General features: G+C 37.9%; 2 protein-coding genes across 5 annotated transcripts in view; both read right to left on the minus strand.

Annotated features, from left to right (window-relative positions):
- LOC134813749 (uncharacterized) overlaps window positions 1-15,693 on the minus strand; it is a 62,155-nt gene extending 46,462 nt beyond the window's left edge. The window contains exons 1-18 of one of the 4 annotated variants that reach the window (XM_063821624.1): window positions 15,385-15,693; window positions 15,114-15,239; window positions 14,800-14,965; window positions 14,346-14,447; window positions 14,024-14,164; window positions 13,720-13,861; window positions 13,320-13,427; window positions 12,731-13,159; window positions 12,366-12,533; window positions 11,971-12,118; window positions 11,620-11,739; window positions 11,256-11,382; window positions 8,435-8,543; window positions 7,132-7,236; window positions 6,825-6,897; window positions 6,522-6,669; window positions 6,102-6,226; window positions 5,871-5,991 (exon numbers count right to left, since the gene is read on the minus strand). In XM_063821624.1, coding sequence (XP_063677694.1) covers window positions 5,871-5,991; window positions 6,102-6,226; window positions 6,522-6,669; window positions 6,825-6,897; window positions 7,132-7,236; window positions 8,435-8,543; window positions 11,256-11,382; window positions 11,620-11,739; window positions 11,971-12,118; window positions 12,366-12,533; window positions 12,731-13,159; window positions 13,320-13,427; window positions 13,720-13,861; window positions 14,024-14,164; window positions 14,346-14,447; window positions 14,800-14,965; window positions 15,114-15,239; window positions 15,385-15,617 — 2,691 coding nt within the window. In that variant the 5' untranslated portion in view covers window positions 15,618-15,693. Of the gene's footprint in view, window positions 1-5,870; window positions 5,992-6,101; window positions 6,227-6,521; window positions 6,670-6,824; window positions 6,898-7,131; window positions 7,237-8,434; window positions 8,544-11,255; window positions 11,398-11,619; window positions 11,740-11,970; window positions 12,119-12,365; window positions 12,534-12,730; window positions 13,160-13,319; window positions 13,428-13,719; window positions 13,862-14,023; window positions 14,165-14,345; window positions 14,448-14,799; window positions 14,966-15,113; window positions 15,240-15,384 lie in introns of all 4 variants that reach the window. The other 3 variants (XM_063821623.1, XM_063821627.1, XM_063821626.1) reach the window with 3 other exon arrangements.
- Window positions 15,694-15,990: 297 nt separating this feature from the next.
- On the minus strand, window positions 15,991-17,800 carry LOC134813861 (protein FAM227B-like). Its single transcript, XM_063821744.1, has one exon. The coding sequence runs from the start codon at window positions 17,735-17,737 to the stop codon at window positions 16,175-16,177; it is 1,563 nt and encodes a 520-aa protein (XP_063677814.1). The 5' UTR covers window positions 17,738-17,800; the 3' UTR covers window positions 15,991-16,174.
- Window positions 17,801-18,681: the final 881 nt, after the last annotated feature.

The raw sequence follows: 18,681 nt of genomic DNA on the forward strand, positions 1-18,681 counted from the left end.
GAATTTCGTCGCGGTTAAACCACGCACGATCAATTTTCCCTTCGATGTACTTACTTGTACCATTAATTCTTTCGAGTGAAAAGTGTGACTGGAAAAAAGTGCAACATATTTACATACTATGTTTTTAATAAATGAGTGGGATTCGTGCATGGTCAATGGTAAAAATTGACGATTTATTTGACCAATGTTGCGCCGCGCATCAACAATAAAATTAAATGAATCCAGAAAATTGCGGAAAATAACTTTGCGAAGGAGGAACTTCACTGTAATTTATTAACACATAACTAGCGTCGCGCACAGCATAACAGACGCTTCCTATACACATAATTATAGGTGAGTGGTCTATATTGCAAAGGAGCAGACTTTTGTCATCAAATTCCTCTGTTAACAACTGTTTATTAATTGAATCAACAACAGTTTCTGATAAGGCTAGTAAATAATGAAAATCAGCCTTAAAACTATCATCCTCCTTCACTAACCACTTCACTTCCCTCATCTTCACTTAAAACTATCATCCCCCTTCAATAGCCACTTCCCTCATCTTCACTTAACCCATTAGGGACGACGAGTTTTAAAGTTTGCCGATTTTGATACCGTTTAACACACTAGGTCACTTTACAGCAAAAATGAGATATCCAAAAAAGCTAATCTGTATCTCGTTTACTTTAAAAGATACAGCTATGGTCGCATACGACCCACTCGTCCGGGTCGCAAACGACCCATCACGGTTTTTCGGCTTTAACTTCTGAAACAAAGACGTTAGGATAAAATAAAAACTGTAGCATAAGTTAAAAACATATGGTCAATACTGTGTAACTCTAACTTTTTAAAAATAAAGAATTTGGGTCATTAACGACCCACTCGGCTCACTTGCTTATTACTACATATGTCCATGTAACTTCTTGAATTCAGCCTAAAGCATGACATCATAAGTTCAAAATCGCCTCTCAGCAAGTGATAATCATCATAAACTGCGAAAAATCGGTTAAATGGGTCATTAGCGACCCACTAAGACCACAAAATTGATTAATTAAATATAATGTTGTCAAACTTTTACAAATATTAGTATAAATACATGTTATATCTTGGTCATTACTCCTGTACGTTGATTTAAATTTTAAAATCGATCAACTGGGTCAATAACGACCCACTCGGAAGTTGAACCACGACATAAATTATCAGTATCATGTTGTTCTACCATCAAGAAATACACTCGTAGGTCTTAATTCCACGCAAACCACGGGTGGCTGACTACTAGCCCTTCTGAGATCTGGAGTCTCACGGTAATCTGCAGATCACGTCACCCGATGACTGACGAATAATGGGCAGAATTGGATTGATAGGTAGGTGAGTTTATCAGCTGTTAGTACACGACCGTAATGCCGTGAGACAGCAAACAACATGCCTATCTTTTCCCGATTCATATAACGTCCAAGAAGAACTATACAACTGCTGGATTCAGATTTCAGATGGCTGCATCTACTCTCTTCGCAGCTCCCTTTCTTTACTTCTTAGGGGCCGTTCATATATTACGTAATCACTTATTGGACAATTTTTACGCCCCCCCCCCCCCCCCACCGCATAGCTATTATGTCAAAATTACACAAGCGTAATCATTTGGAAACTCCCCTCCCTCTCGGCCGATTACGTAATACTTGTTTTCGTTTTGAAAGCTGCCTTGTTGCGGGGTTTGTTACCCACAACGAGGTAGTTGTCTGAGAGATTGCAGGTTGCAGCACCGCCAGCCAAATGGGGGGGGGGGGGGGGGGGGGGGGGCTTTTTCCTTGTACTTCTTCACAGAGCTGTAGATGTAGCCATCTGAATGCAGCAGTTGTTTAGTTATTCTCGTACTTTCTAGGAATGAAAAAAAAACAGATTGGCATGTTGGATTAGAATATGCAATTTGACCACTCGTCTTTCAGTATTTACCCAAGGTTACATGATATCTCGTATACTTCGTTCAGGGGATTTTGCTTGAGTGACATGATCTGATCACCGTGGGACCCTGGGTCTCAAGCGGTGGGTTGTAGCAGGTCGTTTACCAAGATTCGAAATTGACGAAAAAGGTAACAGAATCTAATAAGCAACAACAACAGCATGGCTATACCTAGCAAGTTAGGAACGAGGGCCGATTCCTTTTCTTTTGCGGCACGGCCACGGTCCTTTCGGTAGGATTTCCACGCACCATAGTATTAGTCAGGACGCAACTCCAGGCATATGCAGTAGTGTTATTCTCGCAGCTCTTTGATGAGTGATGACGGCCCTTCAGTTGGCCCTGGATCTCAGAAGGGCTAGTAGTCAGCCACCCGTGGTTTGCGTGGAATTAAGACCTACGAGTGTCTTTGTTGATGGTGGAACAGCATGATACTGATAATAATTAATGAGGTGGTTCAACTTCCGAGTGGGTCGTTATTGACCCAGTTGATCGATTTTAAAAGTTAAATCAAAGTACAGGAGTAATGACCAAGATAAAACATGTTTTTATACTAATATTTGTAAAAGTTTGACAACATTATATTTAATTAATCAATTTTGTGGTCCTAGTGGGTCGCTAATGACCCATTTAACCGATTTTTCGCAGTTTATGATGATTATCACTTGCTGAGAGGCGATTTTGAACTTATGATGTCATGCTTTAGGCTGAATTCAAGAAGTTACATGGACATATGTAGTAATAAGCAAGTGAGCCGAGTGGGTCGTTAATGACCCAAATTCTTTATTTTTAAAAAGTTAGAGTTACACAGTATTGACCATATGTTTTTAACTTATGCTACAGTTTTTATTTTATCCTAACGTCTTTGTTTCAGAAGTTGAAGCCGAAAAACCGTGATGGGTCGTTTGCGACCCGGACGAGTGGGTCGTATGCGACCGCACTTAGTAAACAGCGTCTAGCTCTGTTTGTGAACATCTGATTATCACGGGCTTTTCATATGTCTCAAGGAAATCGTTGCCCGCAACTATTTTGTCCTCAACAAAATAAGCCTACATAAAGTTTTAATGTCCCAATCAAGGCAAGAAGTAAAGTGAAATATTTTCCAATTATGACGACTAATTAGCCTAATTATTTAGTTGTTAGTAATTAATTGGGTCTCGACTGGAAAGTCAATAATGTAGCCCAATAAATTTTGAGCATATGTGCGAAAGATTCGTTGCGTTTAGTATAATGGTTTGTCCTCTATAGCCTCTAGAAAAGGTGGGTCGTAAACGACCCTATCGTCCCTAATGGGTTAAAACTATCATCCCCTTCACTAGCCACTTCCCTCATCTTCTCGAATAGATAACTCCGGTAACTCCCTTCAGGGTAGCCATACCCCAGACTCCAGGCAGGCAGAGCATCATCATTCTCTTCTTTTGTGAACCATCCAGGTTCAGCCTCTCTTTAATACAAAAGACTGGTTGAGACTGAGTTTCCCAACATCGATTTAACGTTTTGTACTCCATTGATCACCAGCTGAGCTATTGTGCTCACCTCTTTTGTGTCATCCCACGCATTATGTGTTTTTAAAGGAGAGACATGATCGCCGACAAAAATATCAATAAATTTGAGTACCTTGTATCAAGTTTTCTCACTTGACTGAGCTGTGCGACCATCTCGCTGCTGCATTTATTGGATACAGTAAAATGATAAAATTAGGAGGTCAAAGAAAACAAAGGAATATTGATCGTTCTGGCTGGGGTCAAATAAAAATTGATCATTGCAGCACTTTCAGTTCCTCTCTGCGAGTCTCTCCTTGATAAGTGATAACCACCTTGCCACGTTTTATTATTTCCAGTTTGGTTACAGAGTCTCTGATTGTGACTACACGAGAATGGTTCCTCTAAAGACAATAACCACCCTACTGAAGATAACTATCGCGCTGATAATATTCCCAGGTTCGAATAGCTGTTACACCCTAAGCGCCGTGTTAAATTCTGAACCCTTCCAAAAGTTCACCCTACCTCCGGGGAACCAGTGTTGGGAGTACTGTAAAGTCCTGGAAGATTGCCAAACCTTCACCATCTCACTGGACAAACTGTCGGAGTGTTCATTGCACACGGAAAGAATGAGTGAACTTGATTACGATAATGACATAAAGTCGTTAGCTGTAATCCTAGATAAAACATGTCTTTTCAGACGGGACTCCTTGGAGACCATGAAGAGAAGCCAGGAGACGGGGCTAGTTATCCAGAATCCGGATACAGGACGATGCGTGGAGGTGGACATCACAGGATATGAGGGTCTCAACACCACAAGACCTACGGGATACCCACTGGTTTGGAGCTTAGCATGTGACCAAACCTGGGAGTTGAGATCCGTGACGACCGACGGGCAGTTCGTTCAATTTGGTTGCAAGAAAACAACAGTTCAGCTTAAGAACACCAACATGTGCATCACCTTGTTCATCTCTGTGGAGGAGATTGTGCCTAAAGCATTCCTGCTTACTTGCAAAGGTGGAGAGGAAGCAGATGACCAAATATTACTACTCTGTCCCGGACAAGATCCGTCTTCAGAAAAGGACGGGATATGGTCCCTGATGCAGTATCTTCCCTGGTATAACTCCATCGCCCTAGGATCTCTTCTTTCCATCAATCGCACCACAACCCTGGACCGGGTCCGACTCTCTACTGGAAATGAACTGAAAGATCAACAGCTGCTTGTAAGGATGTAAAAGCTGAAAATGGGACGGCTCTGCTGGACGTGTCAGTCCCGGTATTCCTCCCTGGAGAGAGCATCACGGTGGAATGTGATGAGGGATTTGGAGTGAGGGGTGACAACGAAACTTATGACAGCAGTTATATCACCTCCTGCTCTGAGCACATGGATCTGGATCAGTGCTCTCCTCTACCTAAGAAAAGGGAACAGAGATGCTTTAACCTGGAGGATCTGGAGGATCTTGAGGATCTGGAGGATCTTGAGGATCTTGAGGATCTAGAGAGGAATATAACAAGTGGCAGTGACATGGACCTTAGGACATTCTTGTTGGTTATAATTGTAGGGCTCATACTTTTTCTAGATCATTGATTGTTTAGTTAAGTTTTGGACACGTTCAGTTATCAGTATCTACTTTGAGAATGGTAATCTTAGATCGGACAAGCTTTTAACATTACTTAATATTTTCTTGTTATTTTTTCTTACAACTTTTCAAAAAACACACATTATATTTGGAATGCGGTTATACTTAAATATGTAACAGCTGTTAAAAATGATCCTGTGCTTCAAGATTAAATAACTAAATAATTCTAGACCCAAAATTTAATTTCGATTTAGTAGACATGTTTATTACGGTAATTATGGTAATTACAGTAATTACGGTAATTACGGTCATTACCGTAACCTATTTAGTTATTATAAATCAAGAGGCTTGCATATAATGAACATATTGACACGGGTGCAGAGTTGAGTCTGTACGGAACCTAGTAGTTTCAGATCCTTGTTTAACTTGTTAATTATGTTAGCTGCAAGGTAAAGATTTTGTAAAAAACAATCTTTTGTAAAATTGGATATCATGCCTACTACTATAATAATGCTCGAGATATTTCTATTCTTATGCCGGCCATTTCAAGAACTAGCCTGATCGAGAAGAGCTTGCTGTAAAATAAGCACACCACATATATTATATTATATACATACAATAAACGTTACGTCACGTGAGGTAGTGTGACGTCACGTGAGGTAGTGTGGCGTCACGTGAGGTAGTGTGACGTCATGTGAGGTAGTTTGACGTCACGTGAGGTAGTGTGACGTCACGTGAGCGAGTGTGACGTCACGTGAGGTAGTGTGACGTCACGTGAGGTAGTGTGGCGTCACGTGAGTTAGTGTGACGTCACGTGAGGTAGTGTGACGTCATGTGAGGTAGTTTGACGTCACGTGAGAGTGTTTAACAACTCACCTGATTAAGAAGAGCTTGCTGTTCAGCAGTAGCTATGGCGCTCTCATATTTAGGAAAGAGGTGTGTCTTGATAAATAGTGGCGGTAAGTCCATCTTTGGTGGGGCAGGCGTCCAATACAACCTAAAATTGATAGGTTATAAATATTTTTTAAATTTAATTTTTCAAAAGAATATCATAAGATCTGTCTATCATTGATATAGCCTGATGGAATTGTAATTAAATCTACTAACTGTTTATCTCGAATCTCAGGAACTTTAGCACCCTCAATCTTAATATCCAAGTGAACATCATCTCCTTCTTCTTCGGCTGGTGCATCACGTGGTGTCTCCACAAACCACGACAGAGACGTCTCTGACTGGAGAAGGGAGCTGTTTTAGTGTCAGGACTGATTAAAACTGGTCAGATATGTAAATATATGTAAATTATAAATAATGCAGTCACGTGTCAAATTAAGTCGAAGTTACAGTTACAATATAACGTGTTTCAAATGTTATTAAATCATGAAAACATCTTTTATTTTGATTAAAAGTACACCCGATAAATGATTGAGCCGTGAAGTTCAATAATAAAATTGAATGTAATCTTAATTTATTAAATTTAATGTAAAAAACTTAAATAAGATATTAAAAATTAAATAAGATATAACTAACCCTGATATCCTGCACAGAGACAGGTAAACCCTGAAAGTGAGCAGACCGTGTGATATTATGCAAGACACGTGGTAACTGGGGCTGTACAGCTAGCGTACAGAAGTGGTGAACTGAGAAGTGTGACGCTGGGTCTTGGGTGCCCGGTTCCCTGTGGGATGGTGTAGGTTATTATACTGGGATGTCACGTGAGGAGGTGTGACGTCACGTGAGCGAATGTGACGTCACGTGTAGGCGTGATACGTCACGAGAAGTTATGATAGCATACAAGCATATATTATAGTACAAAGTGATACTATAATGCACCATGTAGATAGTAAAGTGACATCAGGCTGAGAATCCTTGGCTCCCTCAAGTAACCCTTCTCTATCATCCTCTTCTGAAGAATAGCATAACATCATAATAAAGTAACTATTATTTATGAGTAAATCAAATAGAGTCCTTTAAACCCTTTAAATTAATAATATCAAACCGAATTGTCTTTTCAAAATTTGGATACATCATCCTGATCAAATGAGTTCTAAATCAGAAAGAAAAAAAAAATCAATTCGAACAAACAAAAGAACAATTTACAAAAGAACACACAAAAGAACAAACAAAAGAACAAACTAACGATATCTCCTATCTGAAATATCGAGGTTTTTGCCGGTGATGTTGAGCACGTCCTCGTAGGTTGGCTCACTGTAATACAAGTCATCCTGCAGCTCCTCTCTGTCCTCTGTAAAACAGTCGCGTGATTAAATGATACAGTCACGTGATTAGATGATACAGTCACGTGATTAGATGATACAGTCACGTGATTATATGATAAATACACGTGATTAGATGATACAGTCACGTGATTAGATGATACAGTCACGTGATTAGATGATACAATCATGTGATTAGATGATAAATACACGTGATTAGATGATACAGTCACGTGATTAGATGATAGATTAGATGATAGTAGATGATTAGTCACGTGTTACAGTGTTAAGGATACAGAATTACAATAAAATTACTAACATTTCAAATTGAACCGTATTGACGTGAGCACGATTTACACACAAAAAATAACTTTTGTTACAACCAAAAACACCTCCTCAATCATCTATCGTCCGAGATTGTCACCAACACTTGTTGCAAAAAACAAACAAAATATATAATATTTATTATTTAAGCAACATGAATGATCCGATAAGAGACAGCAGTATATAATTTTTGGCGGAATCAGTTCCAGATAAAACATGCAATTAATTAATTGGTTTATAATTACTTAATTGGTTTTATAATGGCTCTGAGTTCGACGGAATGATATTGCATGTGATAAAGAGACTAATATTTGTGATAATATTATGATACACATTACACAACTGCAGTCTGTACAAAGGATAATATAAGATATAGTTTTTAAGCATACATTGTTTTTAACTACATAGATTAGAGGTTGAACATTAACAATGAAGCAAGAAATTCAATGAAACAAGAAATTTAATTTTAGCACATTTTACAGAATAAAAAGATGTAAAACAATTCATAAAATATAATGCCCATTTGGTGTATGACTTTTTGGTCCTTGACTGCTAGTTTGGTTTTGGAAGGACAGGTAACTAACGCGAACGGGGCAAGGAATGCGCGTGCCTGAAAGCTTTTGCACACACCGAAACGCTAGTTCAGTTAGGTAAAGCAATATCTATTCAACACATCTGTTAAATATCAAAACAAATAATTCTATGACTAGAAACAGAGTAAACTTACAACAACAAATACACAATCTTTGAATTGAATAGTAACATTAATAGATAAATTGACACTTGAGTAACTCCAAAACCCCACTTGCAGCGCGATGCACTACTAATTAAATGCTAATTAAATGCTAATTAAATGCTAATTAAATGCTAATTAAATGATAATCAAATGCTTCTCATCCCCACCTGAGTCAAGTTGGGATACAGGTTCCTCGTCCTGGAACATGACATGTTGTAAGACTGTGTCTCCCAAACTTCTCTCCGACACAAACTCTATTAAGCTCAGCTCCTGGTCCTGAAGAAGCGGAAAATGTTGTTATATTGTGTTACAGAATTTGTAAATACTGGGATAATGGTTGTTTTGGTACGTAGATAACCTCATCCACATTCCACAACAAGATATAAAATATGTATATGGACACGTTCATTTGAGTTTGAGGATATTGGTAAACAAAAATAATAGCGTTTTTGACGATAATAATAATAATAATAGGATTATGGCCACATGGCCATCTCGACAAAACTTGAAACCCAACTGCACTCTACGCTATTGCAGTTCGCACAATATTATCAAAAAGAAAAATGTTCCTATCCGGAACATTTAATGATTAATTATTTTTAGGACGTTAACGATAGTGGCTTAATTTTGACATCTATTAACTTAGCACGCTCAGAAGTTCTGAACATTAGCCACGTAACTCATACTCCCATATGCACCGCTCAGCAAGAAAATCTATTGTTGTTAGGCACTATAATGTTTCAAATGTCACATTTTGAGTGACTTAGTTAACTGCAGTTGTCTAATTATCATTCCTTGGTCTGAAATATAGTAAATTAGGTCAATCTAACAATTATGATACAACATTGGTTAATGGGCACGGATCGAACGGTTACAAGGCAATATTTGGGTAACCTTGTCACACTCATGATACCATACCTCTATTCTACTGTGAGGTGTCCTAAAAACCCTTTCAACTCATTATTTGATGGTTGCTCTACCAATCATAGCCCTAAAATATGTTGTTTTGACTAGTTAGCTAATACAGGCACTTGGTTATTGGGAAATGAGGTTAATTCTGTCACAATATATGAAATTTTAAATTTTGGGCGAATTATTTATATCTGATTTTGGTTTGAAAGGTGGAAAAAATTTTATATGATGACAATGTAGTTGATGCAAGTTAAGATCAGTTGATGTTTACATTGTCACAAAAAATTATACGAAATCGTAAATAGATTAAAAACAATGATTATAGAATGAAATAGTCTCTTATAATAACTCTTATAATAACTGATGTGACAAAGTAAACATGTCTTGCCCCTATTTGGAAGATCTATATTCTATACCTTTATTAGAATATTGTCCAGAATATCAGAGCTTAAGTTTAACAATTTTAGGTTAAATTTGTCAAAGTCACTAAAAATGTGACAAAATTAACTTTTCATGCCCCAACAATTTCAAGATAGTGTGTAAAAATTAGCATAGGCTGCTTTATTACCTATATAAATCAATCCAAACTACAAAAAATTATATGTTAATGTGATGACGATTACCTAACTCTTATAATAACTGATGTGACAAAGTAAACATGTCTTGCCCCTATTTTGAAGATCTATAACTCTATTAGAATTCAACATTCTTTCAGAAACGATTGGAAGAATATTGTCCAGAACATAAGAGCTCAATTTTTAAAATTTAGATTAATTTGTCAAAGACATTAAAATGTGACAAAATTAACTTTCCCTGCCCCAACAGTATCAAGATAGTGTGTTAAAATTGGCATAGGATGCTTTATTACATGTATATTAAAGTATTAATCGATCCAAACTACGAAAAATATCTTTTAATCTGATGACGATTACCTAACTCTTATAATAACTGATGTGACAAAGTAAATATGTCTTGCCCCTATTTTGAAGAACTATACCTCTATTAGAATACTATGTAACTTTATCATCAACAAAATTTCGATAAACTAGTTATTTTGCCAGCAAGGAGCTAACAGAGTTATAATAATTTTTTGTGACGAAATTACCCTATTTTTGACCATGTAGCGGTAGTTTAATTGTGACACTGTTAACACATTACCACCTGATAATGATTTATGTGACTGGTGCATGGTACTATCAGTGTTGTTTGATCCATAGTACGTAATATAAGGGGTTTAAGCTGGTATATCATTATTTGTTCAATTTCACACATGTTCAGATATCATCAAGATTATGTGACAAAGTAAACTTGGTTGTGCCTTCTGTGTTTTAATTCCTTACGACTATATGATATAATAACAATTCCCAGCACTTCCAGGCTATCAAATAAACCTACACTACTCAGCATTGCTTATCAGGGTGCCCTAAACATTCATCACATATTTTCTTTAATGTGTGACAGAGTAAACCTGAATGCACCATCTAACGAAAAAAGTCGTCAAATATGTAGGTAATGGTCATATGTACACATCCAATCAACTGGACAGTAAATAATTTGGTCAAAAACGGCAGCAAGGGGTCCATATTTACTCCGTCACATGTTTGTAGTGTGACAATGTAACCATTTCCGTGCCGGCCGTATTTAAGCGATATCTTATCACCTGATTAAGATATCGTTATGTGACAAAGTTAGCCTAGAGGATGAGACGATTATCCTAACCATCAAGGGTTTAAGTAATTTCATAGTGTGACAAAGTCAACTACACTGTGCCTTCTAATAGGATCACTTATATTTACCAATATCCTCAAACTCAAATGAACGTGTCCATATAGTATATCTTCAGCCTCTCCCCACCACCACCACACCCCGGCTCTTTTCCCAAACTAACTTCCTTTCCTTCTGACGCCTCTTCCTCCGCCCCCCCACCTCATCCCCTTTTCTCAGACTAACCCCATTTCTTTCTGAACCCTCGTCCTCCGCCCCCCACACCATCCCCTTTTCTCAGACTAAACTCCTTTCCTTCTGACGCCTCGTCCTCCGCCCCCCCCCCACACCATCCCCTTTTCTCAGACTAACCTCCTTTCCTTCTGACGCCTCGTCCTCCACCTCTTCATCTTCTTCTTCTGTTTCCTGCACTGTTTCTTGCACTGTTACACTCGCATCACTCTCAGAAGGTTTGCGAGACATCTCGCTGCTGCGGATCCTGAACGAGGTGTATCTAAAATATTTAAAGTATTTAAAGAATTTTAAATTTCAAATAATGGAAGCTCAAGAAGATAAAGGAAACCTTTTTAAACTCTATAGTCTATTATAATGCAAGTATGATTTTAAGAATAATGTATAAATCTGGGTAGCTGTTACAAAATCATAAGCAAGTTTAATCAAGTTATGTTTTTTTGTTTAATAATTTATTTATCTAAGTTATGTTTTCTAAACGAACCTCTGAAGCTGAGGTGGGGTGTAAGGTACATTTTCAATACCCAGAACTTGCTGTATCTCCACACTGACTGCTCGGTCTGATTCCACATCTTTTGAAGTGGGTGTGTCTCCCTCAACCCACCTGAAGCGGAACAATTTTAAAACACCATTATATAATATAATTTAAAATAAGGCCTCATTAAATCATCATTTAAAACTCTCAACTCTACCAGGTCATCACTTGTGATGGCTAATTTACCCAGGGTAGCCCGAGAGGTTGTACTGTGAGAATCCACTGTCAGACCTGATTCCCTACGCTCACGGTAACCACCTACTAACACTCCATATTATGAAATGTAAAGCGTAATTTCACCTATCAAAGAGTTCGAGGTCCTCAGCAGTGACGCTCACATCACTCGTGTCTCCCTCATCGGACTCGACCACGTGGTCACCAATGTCACGTGATGGAGTTGGGGCCCCCTGAGGGTCTGTCTTCACTGAAGTTGATCTGGACAGCGAGTCTGGGGGAGGCGGTATAGTGATGTTTTTGAATATTTTGTGATTTTTGAATTGTCAGCGTAGCGATGGCGGATGGTTCTATTTATATTATACCTAGTACATAGTATAGTGTTTACTTGTTTAGTAAGAATTACCACGGCTCTCAGCAGAAAAATGAAACAAAGCAAATAAAAATAAAAATAAATGAAAATAATCGACGTTTGGGCGCTCATTGGCTTCTTCACTAAGATCACACTATTATATTTATACCTGCAATCTCGAGGTGAGCGATAATAGACTTATCAGCATCACTGAGACTCTCCTCAAAGAAGCTGATAGCAGGTCTCTTCTTGTTGATCTGCGCGGCTCCTTTAGCCCAGATCTGTCTGGCAGCTGCTGAGCCTATAGTGGACACACTGGCTCTTCTAGCCATCGCCGCTGAAGTGAAAGAGAAAGTAAACTTCTGAGTGAAAGTTAAACTGGAAGTGATTTTTGAGAAGTTTTGGTTGAAAGATGGCGGCGTGAATGTGTTAGATGTTAATATTGACGTTGAATGATTGGCAATAACGTTAGCTTTGATAAAATTTGAGTTTAAATTTTAAACACGATACTACCAACTCAATCTAAAACCCAACATTTTGAAGTAGACACAGTAACACTCTCCTGCAGCTGCATCGAGTCACGTGACTGAGTTGAAGACTCATCCTCAGAGCTCTCATAACTGCCGCACCCCCCAACACTCTCCAGCCTCGGCCTCTCTGCTATAGCTCTCAACTCTACCAGGTCATCACTTGTGATGGCTAATTTACCCAGGGTAGCCCGAGAGGTTGTACTGTGAGAATCCACTGTCAGACCTGATTCCCTACGCTCACGGTAACCACCCACTAAATGTTCCTTCCGTTTTAGCTTGTACCCTATGAAACTTCTTCTTCGTACTTCTTTCAGAAAGGTTTTACGAGAAGGAGTTTCTGTTGTCTGGCGTTTACCGGAACTGTCCATGAATACTTTTAGGTGGTGCTTTTGGTGTGGAATCAGATTGTCTAGGTCTGATTTGATGCGGGTACCTGGTGGAGTGAAAATAGTCTAAAGTGAAAGTGAAAGTGATCGAGTGAAAGTGAAAGTGAAAGTGAAAGTGAATTTGAATATTAGAGTTACATTAAAAATGGAATGGTGGTATGTGATTGCATGCACAAATGTATGATATAATATAATTATGATAAGAACCACATAGAGAGGAATCGTGGAAGTAAAAATTCTTATTCAGTTCAATGTTCGGAACATTTGACATGATGTTCTGTTGCAGTTTTTCAAAAGCTTGCTCTGACTCTTTTTCTGAAGAAACGGTAACATAACATTCTGGGACAGAAATCAACTGGGGGAGGGGGAAGGGGGCATATTATCATCAGCCCCTAGCACCGATTAAGAAAGGTAAGTTACCGGTGATTGTGTGAGAACAATAAAAACATGTGACGGGAAACCGATTTCAAGGATTTCTGCAAATTACCCTTATGATAATGATTATATTATTACACTCTAAGATTCTACCCCCTACGATAACGAGATGCATTTTCTAAAGAAAAGCAAGAACAGTATCAGATCCTTTATAATGATTATAAGAATCTACCTTTGTGGACTCGAGGAGGTGGGGAAGGTTCATTCTCACTGCTATCTTCTTCCTCTTCTACTTCCTCCTCACTCGACTCAGACGAGGAACTCCCTGTTTTTATGTTGCACAGCGCGTACTTCCGTGCATCATACTTCAGCCTCTGTCATAGGATAAATTAGATCTAATGTTATAATTCTTGAATCAAGAATTTCATTCACATCATAACGTCTAAATGGGAGGCTAAATGATAAGATCTGGTTGAAGTGATCTTGATACTTGAATATCTTGGCGGTAAATTTGTGAAAATACTAAAATTTCATACCTTTTGTAAAAGTTCCAGTTTTGATCCTTTGTCAGCTGGAAGAGTAAGAATGTTTTTCTTCTGTTTTGATGACAGCTCAGGAATTTGGAACGGTACTGATTTGAACTTCTTGGGCTTACTTATCTTTGCCACCTCTCTCGGCTGGAGAATTTGAACCACTAATTTACAAATTTACAAAATATGACCATTGTTTACGTTATCAAAAACTATAATATACATTATTATATATCATGACATCAAACCATTAAGTTTTCAACTGAAATACTCCTACTTGAATAACGGTTAGGTGATTATTAAGATTACTATTTAATTAATTTGTTACTTTGCGTGCTGTAAATGTAGGTTTTGTGGTGTTGTCCAAGTCTTTTACCAGGGCTAACTTGTTTGGTTTCTTCTGTTCGTTATCTCCTCTAACAACCAGTGTCTGAAATATACAAAGCCTTTAGTTGATGTGTGTAGATGCAGATTACAGTATTTAATTAGCATATATTAGCGACAAGAGAAACGCCATTTTTGGACGTGAGGAGAGTGAGGACTCTTCAAACTACATTAAATTAACTCCTTCTGTAACATCCTGAGTATATAACATGACATCTATTGAATAAAATTCAAATTTTTTATCATTGATCATCATATTTTAATCTAACATTTCTAAATGAATATAAGGTAATGCACATCTTACGGCTGATAAGTAAAAAACCGAGTATTTGATATTGAACAACATTTGCACTTGTAGCAGCTGAAAGGTAAGTAAAATCAAGATTCTCAGTAAATACTTTATTGTGGTTGAGAGTAGCTACAGTGCGTGGTTTACAAGCTGAGGGTGGCGCGCTAACTTCTCTTCTTACTACAGCCGCTACAGGCTCGCCTGTGGAGGGGTTTCCTGGCATTTGGGGAGCAAAGAATGTTCCTGGGTCTGTGATGAAGGTCTCGTCTGGTTTTCTAGGGATCAGTTGTGAACAATCAGTTCATGTAGTACATTTTACATTTTAGATTTTATACAATTCAGTAACAAAATCAATTAAGTTTTATGTTTTGGTTATATTATATAATACCTGATGAACGGATTTGTCTGTAACTTTAAACTCACAGTTTTTCCTGTCTGACAGGAGCAGACAACATCCTAGTCCCCGGGGTTTTGGGACGTGATGTTGGTGGTTCTTTTTCAGGAATATCCGAACATTTTGTAACTTGTAGAATTTGATCTGCCTCAAAACTGGGGATGAAGGTGTTCGGTTAATGTAGACTATTATCGTCATAAACGGGTTATGTGACGATCATTGAGCTTGCTAAGAAAAAATTAAGACAAAAACTCTAGAAATAAAAACAATGTGGGGGACCTATCTATTTTGTAAGCTTACTTTAGTAACATATTCTCTTTGGGGATTCCTCTTTCTGACTGCCTTGTGCTCAATCTACTACCCGGTATCGTGGCCAATGGAAACATTTTCTTAGGAATCTGGGTGACTCTAGGAGAGAGTCCCCATGACCAAGCATCATCTTCAGTATCGTAACTGGCAAGCAATTTGGCGGGTATATCTAATGTTTGTGTTTCAATAGGCTTTTCTGTGCTTTCAGTTTCAACACTCCCCATTTGAATTTATTGTTTTCTCACAGTGTCCGGGATAACTGGATCATGATTGATGCATGATACCTACTAGATCCTGAATTAAGTTTTATTAAAGTATTGAGTGTCTAGGATAGCTCAATAACTTCATAATTATGAGATGATACAATACAAATTTTTAAACTAATTACAGCACTACAAATCTATTGCATTTATTGAGAATTGTGTAATGTAACGTGATGGAAATATTCTAAACGGGCATATCCTGTCCAAACCCAGGATGCACTACATGAAGAATTCGTTGTGACTTTGTTTGAAAATCATTTTATTTTCTTCTGGAAAGCACCACATTAGCCTAGATGTTATCTAAACTGTATAGTAGGAATAAAACTGCAAGCAATATTATAATGCATTATCATCTTAACAATCATGATAAAACAACAAAGACATGCAGCTGATAATTGCCAAACAATCAGATCTGTAAAAGATGACGCCTAAATGACTTGGAGAAAATCTTTTGTAACATGCTACTTGTGAAACAAATTTAGAATAATTTTAATACAACTTCAAACTTAACCATAAGTCTACATTTCTTTCCGAGCCTCCTCAATCTGGTCTTTGAAAAGTTCAGCATATGGTTCGAAAATGTTGGCAAAAGTACCAGGCTGATTGTACAAATCACTGTTCTGGTAGTCTATCAATTTCTCGCTCAGAACTCTGACCTCATTCTTTCGTTTGAACAACTCCTTTTGAATCACTGAAAGCTCTAAAATTTCATCTCTATACCTCTTGTGGATCCTTCTTGACTCAACATCACTGAGCTTCATAGCCCGCTCATGTTGCTCCTCCAAGTTTTCATAGACTTTATTAGCCTGTTTGATGATCTGTCGATATGTTGGTTCTTGTGCTCCTATTTTTTCAATTTGGGTCCTTGATACCAGCTTAGGGGCCAAGAGATCCATCCCCAAATTTCTCGTGTTCAGATAATGAGTGACAAGTGGGCTTCGACCAAATAAATTGAACTGAACTCTTTCAAAGACGGGTCCAGGTCCTGCAGGATGTGACTCTTTAAGAACTTTGGGCAGCTGAAACATTGGAGAAATAGGCTTCTCATCGACTGTTGACTCTTGTGGCTGTAGTTTAAGTCCAGACTTTCGGCCTTCATCATCTTTGTGGGAGCTTGAGGGCTCGAGTAGATTGATCGGCCATTTTGTCCAAGTGAGAGGGGGAGGAGTGCTACCACAGATCCACTCTGATGTCAAATTGCACAGAAATGTCTTAAACTCACCATCAAAATGTTTTAATGAATTTGTGTACACATTACAAAATGTGCTATACAAACTCTGAGCTAAAGCAGATGGATAATTTTTTAGGATAAAGTCTTTGTGCTTTTCAGGAATGTTTAAAAATAATGACACATAGCTATCTGCTATGCGGTTGTAAAGACGATCTTGTTCCCTTTGATTAGGATGAAATCTCTCGAGCAAAACCCACCAAAATGTATCTTGTAATAAAGCAACTGATCCTTGTGAGAGAAAGTACTTCTTCCAAATTTTGAACCAACTAGCATCAAAATCAAAACCTTGTGTTACTTTATTGAGAATGTGTGGTGCTTCAATTTGACGAGGAAGTGAAGTCAACTCCCATTCATCAAAACCGGGAAAGAGAGCATACTGAATTATACCAGCTCTTCCTCCACCTTGTGTCACTTCTTGATCTTGCAACGGTTTTCTTATCTTAACATTACTGACAATCTCTTGATTTATTTTTCCTTTACCAATCTCGAATTCAGCAGGTACACAAGTTATACCATATGGTGATACCTTCCGATCCCTTTTTTCGAGTAGCATTTCACTATATTTGGAAAGCCGGTCCTCCAAGCTGTTTATTTGCTCCTCTACAATATCATATGGTTCTGTATCAATCTCTATTCCTTCCACAAATGTTGCTAAGATTTCCTCTTGTGAGCAGAATAAATCTGGAAATCTAGACTTTACATTATCAAATTCCATCTCGGATGGTGGAAGAGGCCAATCTCCAAATCCTTGTGAGTTTATCCATTCTTCCGCTGATAATGGAGGAAGGTCGATCTTCCAAGTCGGTTTTGGAAGAATGATCAGGGAATTTTCAATAGTTTCCTGGGACATTTTGGACTAGATTCCTTTACCAATGCAAGAGTAGCAGCTTAGGTTTCATGATGCTAACATCTGAAAAAAGCACATGTTAATAAAATAAAGTTCACTCCTATTTCCTTTGAGGGTATGATTTCTCGTAAAATTTCAAGTGTCTTGTATTAGAGTGGTTAAAGGTGCGTCTATCAGGTGGGTTGACTCTGGTTCGAGACCAGTCGATGGTCATTTTTTTGACAATTATAAATTACTTAAATTATGGTACAATAATCAGCAGAGCACCTTAATAATACATTTTATTCCATAAATTATACTGTTCGGTCTTCAGCTAGAGAAGACTGTCCGTAAAAGGCTTTGTCCGGAGAAGGCCTCGTTCAAACAGGGACATGTCGCCTGTTATCTGGTTCCTGCAAACCAGATAACAGGTGAAATCAAATAATTACACATATTGATCGAAAGTTTACCTTTAATAATCAGGTAAAAAGAAACCACAAAAAAAAATCCTGGGTAAAAAAATAAAAAAACCAGCGATTTATTTAGGTTTTACCAATTCTATTCACCACGATCCATCGCACATTCCATTCTCTCTATATTTTAACTGATAAGGACTATCACAGATGATCCTTCCTGCTTGTTTATATCGTTCTTCTCACATGGAATGTGCTATGAATAGAATTGGTAAAACATAAATAAATCGGTGGTTTTTTAATTTTTTTACCCAGGATTTTTTTTTGTTGTTTCTATTAACCAATGTAAACAGTTCTGGGTGAGAAATTAAAGCTAGCACACTCAGAAGCTAACTTTGTCAGACAAGCTCAGACTCACACAAAACTTAGCACGAAGTTGTGTCTAATTAGGATTGACATTCTCTAAAAATTTGAAGCAGAAATATTAATCAGAACGTAAGTTATGGCGCTTTTCCATTCTGAAATAAAATAATTAGCAAGATCTCAGCGACCTGT

Source organism: Bolinopsis microptera, chromosome 4 (assembly GCF_026151205.1).
Source record: "Bolinopsis microptera isolate Bmic1 chromosome 4, MBARI_Bmic_1.0, whole genome shotgun sequence".
NCBI classification, from domain to species: Eukaryota; Metazoa; Ctenophora; class Tentaculata; order Lobata; family Bolinopsidae; genus Bolinopsis; species Bolinopsis microptera.

Excerpts from the sequence above, each read along its gene's own strand:
- LOC134813861 (XM_063821744.1), bottom strand. The coding sequence starts at position 17,737 with ATGTCCCAGGAAACTATTGAAAATTCCCTGATCATTCTTCCAAAACCG.